Source organism: Empidonax traillii, unplaced genomic scaffold (assembly GCF_003031625.1).
Source record: "Empidonax traillii isolate 1590-97213 ecotype Southwest subspecies unplaced genomic scaffold, ASM303162v1 scaffold1898:size51619, whole genome shotgun sequence".
Classification (NCBI taxonomy): Eukaryota; Metazoa; Chordata; class Aves; order Passeriformes; family Tyrannidae; genus Empidonax; species Empidonax traillii.
This window is the reverse complement of record NW_020957091.1, coordinates 32,628-42,967: the sequence shown is the minus strand read 5'-3', so window position 1 is coordinate 42,967 and position 10,340 is coordinate 32,628. Positions and strand designations below refer to the sequence as shown.

General features: G+C 44.7%; 1 protein-coding gene across 1 annotated transcript; it reads right to left on the bottom strand.

The window, feature by feature from the left end:
* Nucleotides 1-515: 515 nt before the first annotated feature.
* On the bottom strand, nt 516-9,996 carry LOC114071212 (transcription factor BTF3-like; the record flags this gene model as incomplete). Its single annotated transcript, XM_027908965.1, has 4 exons — nt 9,982-9,996; nt 8,774-8,842; nt 938-1,051; nt 516-717 (listed from the first exon to the last, which is right to left on the bottom strand). Coding segments are annotated over exons 1-4 (400 nt in total), but the record flags the coding sequence as incomplete, so codon positions are not given.
* Nucleotides 9,997-10,340: the final 344 nt, after the last annotated feature.

Below are 10,340 nucleotides of genomic sequence, written 5' to 3'. Positions count from 1 at the left end.
GTAATATATTTCCTTACAAATACTGTATAATTCCCTCTTAGCTATCAAAAAGCCCATGCAAGAAGAAATACCTTCACCACACCTGTGAGGGATCAAAGCAGTAGCAAGATATCTGTCCTCAAGTCCCTCTCCCTATTGTTTATGTTTCCATTGAAAGTGTCAAAACAGACATACCTTTTTTAAAACCTAACTACCATAGTAACTCTATCTAGCTTTAACGAACTAGGTATGCCAAAATATGGTAGCCACACCAAGTAGTAAACTACCATGACATCAAGTCTGGCTACAACTTTCTAGTCCCAGACCAGCTGCAAGATATGCTAAGAGACAGGTGCTTCTGCTTTATTCCGTTATATTCACTGTTGGATTTGAGCTATAAATAAGATTTAAGAGTCTCATTTCTTTAGAAGCATTTTATATGTTTGCAGACAGTAAGAGTGCACTGAATTTCACTGCAGCTATACAAATAAGCCATGTCAGCTGCCAGCAGGAAATGCATTTAAGTTTTAACTTACATTGCTTGGGTAGGGCTTCTGCCAATCTCCTCAGGCTAGTCAAACTGTCAGCTCCAAGCTGATTTAAGATGCTAGGAAGCATTTCTGTCAGCTGCTTTGTCTCAGCGTGGCCAGTGATAGTGAAAGTGTTAGCGGCCAGGGATGCCTGAACTTTAGGGTTATTGAAGTGAATGACTGCTCCTTGGTTGATAAACATATTTACCTGCAAGGAAAAAAAAGAACACACCAACCCCCCCCCCAGTATTTCAAGCAGTTTAGAATGATTTTTCAATTTAACAGGAAACTAGTTGAAGTTCCTAAAGCTCAATTAAGCATCAATAGATAATTTACAGGCAAGTTTAAGATGTTAATTATCAGGAAATTAGGTTTAATAAATTTTATATTTCTTTATAGAAAAGCATTTTTCCCTTTGAAGCAATTACCTCTTCAATTCCAGATATATTGTTGACACCCAGTTTCTTCAAAGAAAACTGAAGTTTCTTGTCATCTGCTGTAGCTGTTCTGTGGACAACCTTCTTCTTTCTGCGGGCAGTACCCTTTGCAAAAAAAAAAAAAAAAAAGAAAAAGTTATGACTTAATATTTAATTAATTCTTTGCAAACTCTAATCCTTGTGGCCATATAACTACTCTGCAGCCATCTACAAATCAACTTTGTAAACAAATTTCTACTTCTGTGTTACAGCACACACAACCTCACCCCTTCAACTGCTCTGCAGCAATCTTTCCCTTGCTATAAATAAAGCAAGCTTTGCACGCTTGTGAGAAGTGGGAGATTTTAGGAAGCAATGCACCAGAGAAGCTTTATTTTCCAAGTCTCATGGGGATTCTGCAACATCCTAATTAGAAAAGAAAAACTGCAAGTTTATCCTTGTCTGTTACCATAGGCATAAAACTGAAAACTGATCATCCCCTGAAGACTGACATGCTCTACAGTCCTGTATGCCTAAAGAGTTGCTAGCTTAATTTGGTGACAAATCAACCTCTACAGAAAGATCTATTCAGACATCATTCCTAGAACTAACACCTAACAATATCTTTGATCTTTAAAGTTCCAAGTGACTGAATTCTTAATTCACCTGATTATACATTCATTGCCAGACAGAGCAGCATACTTCCTGAAAGTGTATGTGTTGCACAGCAGGAGGCATGTACAAGCATAACTGCTACAGCAATAGTAATGATGATCAGTCTAGGGACAGGCCATGTCTGCAGTCCAGTGATTTATACCACTGTTGTAAAGGGGAAAAAAAAAAAAAAAAACAGGTGCCCAACGGTCAAGAAAAACTGCTGGAATGCCCCTAACCCTCAGCTTCCTAGTGAAAAATGCTCAACAGATTTGTCTATCATCCCAGTAAATACAAACAGTCCCTTTTGTTTTTCTATCCCTTATCCTTTACAGTGTCAAGTACAGAGTTGCATCTGGTTTATGTTAGGGATTATCTAGAGCTGTGAATGTTAACTGTTTAGGTAGAACAAGTTACCTGGAATTAGGATAAACTTTCATGGTTGCTCTACTTCTGACATTTTTGTTCCAAGAAGTTATAATACAGTTGTGAAAAGTAGAAGTTCTGACCACAGTTTACAACTGTCTTTTCAGGCTGGAATGTACATAACATCATCAGGGTTTAAAGAAATGAGCTTCAAGATTGCTTAAAGGTTACTGGAGCAATATAAGACTAAGGCATAATAAAACAGCTTTAAAAATCCAAAATTGGTGCATGACATGAGTAGAAGTTTGGCTATGTTGTTTCTCAGCTGTTGGGAGGAAAGGGTTAAAAGTGGAAGATTTGGCAAGGAGGATGATAGATTCAAAGTGACCTTGCAGCTGGACTGAAGAATATGAGTGTGGGAAATAATATAGTATGCCTACTGCTGTTCTCTGTCTGAGAAGAAGAATTTTTGTGTAAAGATAAGATAGGTGTTTACAGAGACTTGGAGGCACTCTCAAGGCCATGCTTGAGCTCCCTGTTGGGAGAGAGATCAAAGCACAGAGATCACAGCACAAGCCCTCGATAAATTGGTGCAAACAGCAGGTCTTCTACCCGCTAGGATAGACTAAGCGTAACAGTGCCTGCGTTCCTGCTTCTGTGGTTTGGTGGTCACCCTGGTTACCGGCATATATTTGGTTCTCACATCAGTCAAATAAGAATAAAGCCGAATAGCTGATTCTGATACTGAAAAAGTCAGTTTGCCTCTGATACCACAGGGGAAACACTTCTGAGCAGTTTTCAGTAATTTCTGAAGTCCATTAATTTTTCCTTAGACAATCTTTCTGAAGTTGTAGTCAAATTTTGACAATAAAGAGTCAGAGACCATAAAGTTATCAAAGTATAATTAAATGAAAATGAGAAAATGCAAAACCCAAAACACATCTCCATCTGATGGACTTACATATTTGTGCAAAATTTGAAGAACACTTATTTTCCCAAAATATTTTATGGACATGATCTTAGAGGTATTTTCAAACCTAAATGATTTTATGAAATATATTTTAAAAAAAAAATACTTCTACATAATATTCCAGACCACTCCTTTTCAGAAAGCAAAACAAGCAAAGGTTAAGTTCCCCTACAGACACAGAGTTCTAGATTTCTCCGGGAAACAGGTTTGGAATAAACAACATGACATTTAGCTGTATCAATACCCTACACAAAAACATCAAATTTCACTTAATGAAGTACTACAATAGCCTTCCACCTAAATATAATATATATATTGTTTTTAAGATCTGCAGGCTTGCAGTGTTATGAAAATCTTCCAGAGGAGGCAATGTGCAACCTTTTCTCACAAAGAAGAAAAAAAACCAAAACAGTATAGTGATAAAGGTTAAAACCCTCTATAGTCAATTGCCCATGTGCTGGTAGCATTCACATAATCATCAATATAATACAGCAGTTCTCTGCTTAACTTGATTAATCCTGATTTAAGGCTGCCTAAATATCCATTTAAAGGCAAAAAGCTTCAACACGGGAATAAAAGCTACTGGAAACTGTCAACAAGAGTTCTGTTGAATAGAATCACAGACTGATTTGGGTCTGAAGAAACCTCAAAAATCACTTAGTTTCAACCTCCTGCTGTGAGCAGGGACACCTTCCACTAGACCAGGTTGCTGCAAGCCCCATCCAACCTGGCCTTGGACACTTCCAGGGATGGGGCAGCCACAGTTTCTTTGGGCAACCTGTGCCAGTGCCTCACCACCCTCTGAGTAAAAAGTTTCTTATGTCTAATCTAAATCTGCCTTCTTTTAGTTGAAAACTGTTGCACCTTGTCCAATCACTCAGTACCTTTGTAAAAAGTCCCTCTCCAGCTCTCTTGGAGCCCCTTTAGGTACTGGAAAGGGTTCTAAGGTCTCCCAAAGCCTTCTCTTCTCCAGGCTGAACAGCCTCAGGTCTCTCAGCCTGTCTCCATAGCAGAGGTGCTCCAGCCCTGTGATCAACTTAGTGGCCTCCTCTGGACTAGGTCCAACAGGTTCAGTTCCTTCTTATGTTGGGGGCCCCAAGAGCTGGATGCAGTACTCCAGGTAGGGTCTCACAAGAGTGGAGCAGAGGGACAGAATCACCTCCCTCAACCTACTGGTCACACTTCTTTTGATGCAGCCCAGGACATGGTTGGCTTTCTGTGCTGCAAGTGCACATTGCCGGCTCATGTTGAGCTTATCATCCACAAACACCCCCAAGGCTTTCTCCCCAGGGCTAGTCTCTATCCATTCTCCACCCAGCCTGTACTTGTGCTTGGGATTGCCCTGACCCAGGCACAGGACCTTGCACTTGGCCTTGTTGAACTTCATGAGGTTCTCATGGGCCCACTTGTCAAGTTTGTCCAGGTCCTTTTGGATGGCATGCCTTCCCTCCAGCATGTCGACCACATCACGCAGCTTGGTGTCAGCAAACTTGCTAAGGGTGCACTCAGTCACACTGTCCATGGCGCCGATAAAGATGTTAAACAGTGCAGGTCCCAATTGAAACAGAGCAGGGCCCTGAAGGAGTTAACTCAGAATATGAGCTCTGGGTAAAGAACTAAAGGAACCAGAATTCAAGGCTAGTGAAAGATAACACCTGGCCAAAGAATGCTAACACGCTAACACAAAGAACATAAAGAACACAGAGAAATAAAGAACACCAAAAATGCTAACACATATACCTAAATATACATGAGGAAGGGTTCCTTAGGAGATAAGGGGCGAAATAGGGGCATGAGTCCAAAATCTTGCAAAATTCACCATCAGGAAGACAGCCAAGAAAGTTGAAAAGTTCAAAGAGAGGAAGACTTCTGGAATGAGACCCCCTGAGGATGAAGAAACAGGAACAACCCCCGAAACAGCACCCCAAAAGGATGACTCCGCCCAGACTCCGCCCAAATTCTGCCTGCTATGAATATTATAATGAAATGTCGCAATAATATGAATATGCATGTAAAAATGATGGAATTTCTCACAGAACTGTATAAATACCTGACTTTACACTGATAACTTTGGGCTAGTTTTGTCCAGCATGAGTTGGCTAGCCCCCAACGTTGCTCTTAAAACAAATACCTTTTGCTGCTTAAAGACTCAAAAATGTCTCTGAGTCCCCTTGGATATTGAGCTGTTGACCACAACTCTGCATATGACCATCCAGCCAATTCCTTATCTACCAAGTGGTCCATCTGTCAAATCCATGCCTCTCCAGTTGAGAGACAAGGATGTCATGCAGGACAGTGTCAAATGCTTTGCACAAGTCCAGGTAGATGATATCAGTCACTCTTCCCTCATCCACCAACACTGTAACCCCATTGTAGAAGGACATCAAATTTGTCAGGCATGATTTGCCTTTAGTGAAGCCATGTTGGCTGCCATCAATCACCTCCTTATTTTCCATGTGCTTTAGCATAGTTACCAGGGGGATCTGTTCCATGATATTGCTGGGCACCAAGGGGAGACTGACGGGTTTGAAATTCTTTGCGTCTTCCTTATTTCCCTTTGCAAAAACATGGGTTATGTTTCTCCTTTTCCAGTCAGTGGAAACTTCACTGGATTGTCACAACTTCTCAAATATGATGGATAGTGGCTTAGCTCCTTCCTCTGTCAGGTCCTTCAGAATCCATGGATGCATCTCATCAAGCCCCAGGCACTTGTGCACCCTCAGGTTCCTTAAATGGTCTTAAACCTGGTCTTCTCCAACAGCTGGTGATTCTTCATTTTCCCAATCCTTGCATTCAACTTCTACAACTCATGTGGTGTGGCTGGAGCACTTGCTGGTGAAGACTGAGGTAAAAAAGTCTTGGAGTACCTCAACCTTCTCCATGTCCTGGGCAAACAGGTCTTCCATTTCCTTCCAGAAGGGGCACACATTTTCCCTAGTCTTCCTTTTATCACTGACGTACCTATAGAAGATTTTCTTGTTACCCTTGACATCCCTGGTCAGATTTAATTCTATCAGGGTTTTAGCTTTCCCAACCTGATCTGTGGCTGCTTAGACAATTTCTCTGTATTCCTCCCAGGCTACCTGTCCATGCTTCCACTCTCTGTAGGTTTCCTTTTTGTGTTTGGGCTTGTCCAGGACCTCCTTGTTCATCCATGTAGGCCTCCCAGCATTTCTGCCTGACTTCCTCTATGTTGGAATGCATTGCTCCTGAGTTTGGAGGAGGTGATCCTTGAATATCAACCAACTTTCTTGGGCCCCTCTTCCCTCCAGGGCTTCATCCCATGCTACTCTACCAAGCAGATCCCTGAAGAGGTGAAAGTCTGCTCTCCTGAAGTCCAGGGTACTGAGCTTGCTGTGTGCACTCCTTGCTGCCCTAAGAATCTCAAACTCCACCATTCCATGTTTACTGCAGCCCAGGTTGCCCTTGAACTTCACATTCCCCACCAGCCCCTCCTTGCTGGTGAGAATAAGGTCCAGCACAGCACCCCTTGTCATTGGCTCCTCTATCATTTGGAGAAGGAAGTTGTCATCAATGCATTCCAGGAACCTCCTGGATTGATTGTGCTCTGCTGTCTTGTCCCTCCAACAGATATCAGGGTGGTTGTACTCTCCCATGAGGACCAGGGCTTCTGAATGTGAGGCCGCTTCTATCTATCTGTAGAGAGCCTCATCCACTCAGTCTTCCTGGTCTGGCGGCCTGTAGCAGACCCCCACTATAACATCACTTGTCCCTGCCCTCCCTTTAATCCTGACCCATAAACTCTCAGTCAGCTCCTCATCCATCCCCAGGGGGAGCTCCACGCACTCCAACTGGTCACTGACATGGCAACACCTTGTCTCCCCTGCCTGTCCTTCCTAAAGAGCCTATATCTGTCCATTCCAATACTCCACTCATAGGAGCCTCACACCATGTCTCTGTGATGCCAATAAGGTCATAGCCCTGCAGGTGTGTGCACGCCCTGTTTATTCCTCATGTTGCATGCACTTGCATAGAGGCATTTAAGTTGGGCCCCCAATGAAGCTGACTTACTGACTGGAGTGGCTGGAATTCCTTGGTGCTGATCTTCCCTTAGTGCTCTCCTGTTGACCTGTGATCCCTCTCCAGGCTCTGGGCATCTCTCACTGACCCTTGCATCTAACTAGTAGGAGTGGGATGGATTGAGTTTTTGCTCTTGGCAACTTTAGTTTCAAGCCCTCTTCACCAGCTTGGCAAGCCTATGACTGAAGATGCTCTTCCCCTTCTCTGACAGATGGACCCATCAGCCCCCAAGAGACAAGGTTTCTCAAGGCAAGTCCCATGGTCTAAGTAGTCAAATCCCTGGCTGTGGCACCAGTCCTGTAACCATTTGCTGATTCGCCAGATTCAATTGACCCTTTCAAACTCCTTCCTTTTGACCAGAATTGATGAGAAAACTACCTGCACTCCAGAGTCCCTTACCACTGCTCCCATTATCTTATTTTAGAATAGTTTGTATCCTAAAATATTGTGTGCGCATTTCCTCAGGTGTAAAAAAAAAAAAAAATTTACTTACAAATTCTTGTATTAAAACTAAAATTGTAATTAACATGTTTACTAGCATACAACTATACTCAACATACTTTTTTATTTTCAGATTACAAGTAATCACAAAGCAACATACATTCAGATGTTATAATAAAATAAAAAGGTCTTCTGAGCATGTTATTCTACAATAATAAGAGTATGACAAGTACAGAAACTCCAGCTTTGTTTTAAAAAGCAAGAAAACAGCCGTGGGTATCCTAAAGATTTGTGATGAGAATTTGGAACATAGCACTCTAGTCTATTATGAAAACTATACCCAAGATCACTTGCATAAGATCTACTTACTTCAAATCCTAATCATAGAATCATAGAATATCCTGAGCTGGAAGGGACCCACAAAGATCATCGAGTCCAACTCCTGGCCCTGCACAGGATAACCCCAAGAATCACACCATGTGCTGAGAGCACTGTCCAAAGGTTTCTTGAAATCAAACAAGCTTGGGACCAGGACCACTGCCCTGGGGAGCCTGTTCCAGTGCCCAACCACTCTCTGGGTGAAGAACCTTTTCCTAATATCTAACCTAAACCTCCCCTGACACAACTTCAGGCCATTCCCTCGGGTCCTGTCACTGGTCACCACAGAGAAGAGATCAGTGTCTGCCCCTCCTCTTTCCCTTGTGAGGAAGTTCTATGAGGTCTCCCCTTCTCTAGGCTGAACAAACCAAGTGACCTTAGTCACTCCTCATATGGCTTCCCCTCTAGACCCTTCACCATCTTCATTACCTTCATTTGGACACACTCTTATAGCTTTATATCTTTCTTATATTGTGGTGACCAAAACTACACACAATATTCAAGGTGAGGCTGCACCAGTGCACCTCCCTTGACTGGCTGATGATGCTTTGTCTGATGCTCCCCAGGACATGGTTGGCCCTCCTGGCTGCCAGGGCACACTGCTGACTCATATTCAACTTGCCATTGACCAGGACCCCCCAGGTCCCTTTCTGTGGTGCTGCTCTACAATATCTTATACCCTGGTTTGTACATACATCCAGGGTTGTCCTGTCCCAAGGGCCTTTTAATATAGTCTATACAAGAATATAGGCTACAAGTCAGCTATAATATAACAAATCCAAACAGAAAAGGCTGGAGCTTCAACTCCTCCTACATTCTGCTTCTACTGAACTGACTGGAGACCCCTACAGGAGTGCAGCTTCCCCCAAGGACAGTCCAGCCAAGCCAAGAGTCCCTAGGGCTGCTCCCCACCCGAGTTTTCAGGATCCCACATCCATGGCCCCACATATGGACAGTGACTCATATTCCCGAGAGAAGGGATGGGAGACAATTCCTACCTTGCCACCAATGCGCACTTGGGCCTGGAGCTTGGCAAGCTTTTCTTGGTTCATGATCGTTTCTTTCATCTGTGGAAACAAGAGTACCTATGGAAAAAAGGTCAGGAAGCACCCCGCGGCACAGGCCACAACCCAGGCCCGGCAGTAAGGTAGGTGGGCACAAGTGGCTCTGCAGCTACCCCTCTCCCCACACACACCCCAGGCAGGAGGACATCCAAGTCCTGCTGGGGGGATGGGGGCGGAGGGGGGGGAGGGGCCGTTTGCTCACGCACAGTGCCACCGAAGCTCAGCTCAGCTACCCTCAGGCCCTGTCCGTAACTGCCTTGCCTTGCTTTCCCTTCCCCCAACCATGGCCGCCCACTGACCCACGACCCTCGCTCGCGCAAGAAATTCCACCCTAGTCCCTCCCTACCGTCTCCTATGTACCTTCTTAAGGCGGAAGCAGCGGCGCCAGAGCGTGGGAAAGGTGAGGGTTGTGGGAGCAGGATGAGGACGGAGCACAACACACGGGGTAGAACGAGATGGTGGCCGGAAGGAAGATGAGGCACACCGCGCCGCCGCTGTTTAGGCCAGGAGATTGCGCCCTCCGCGGCGGCAAAATCTGGAGGGGTGGAGCCGCCATCGCCGGAAGAGTTAGAGGTATGAAATGAGGAGTGGAGGTTGCCCTACTTGTAGAGTGTGATGGACTCTAGTAAGCATGCTGTGCTCCGCAAAGTAAATTTCTTAGTGTGGTTGAGCTGGTGTTAAAGATAAAGCTCGCACCTCTTCTTCACCTCCCCTCCTCTTCTCCTCCCCCCGCCCCTTCTCCTTCATCCCCCCCCCCCTTCGGCCATGTTCGTTTCTCTTCGTGATCTGGTTTGGTGTGTGACCTGCCTGCATTCCCTCCCTGCTTTTGTTGCTTGCAGCCTCACCTGGCAGTGTTTTTTGTTACTAATGAATCTGTCCTTGTTTTGGCTTTTTTTTTTTTTTCTCCTAGAAGACATTTAAATGTTGTATTTTCTTTCTTGTTTATGTAACTCAAACCTTGTCCCCATATCTATGATTTTTCTTCTTTTAGATCCAGTTCTTCATGAGCTGCTCTAGTGTGGGTCCCCCATGAGATCACAAGTCATACTAGCAAACTTGCTCCAGCATGGGCTCCTCTCTCCACATGTCCACAGATCCTGCCAGGAGACTGTTCCAGTGTGGGCTTCCCATGGGGTCACAACCTCCTTCAGGCACATCCATCTGCTTCAGCCTGGAGTCCCCCACAGGCTGCAGGTGGTTCTCTGCTTCCCTGTGGACCTCCATGGGCTGCAGGGGGACAGCCTGCTTCACCATGGTCTGTACCACAGGCTGCAGGGGAATCTGCTCTGGTGCCTGGAGCACCTCCTCCCCTTCCTTCTGCATTGACCTTGGTGTCTGCAGAGTTGTTCCTCTCACATGCTCTCACTCCTCCTCGCTTTAGCTGCAATTGCTTTTGTGCAATAACTTCTTTACCTTCTTAAATATGTTGTCCTAGGGGTGCTACCACCATGGCTGATTGGCTCAGTCTTAGCCAACAGCAGGTCTGTCTTGGAGCCAGCTG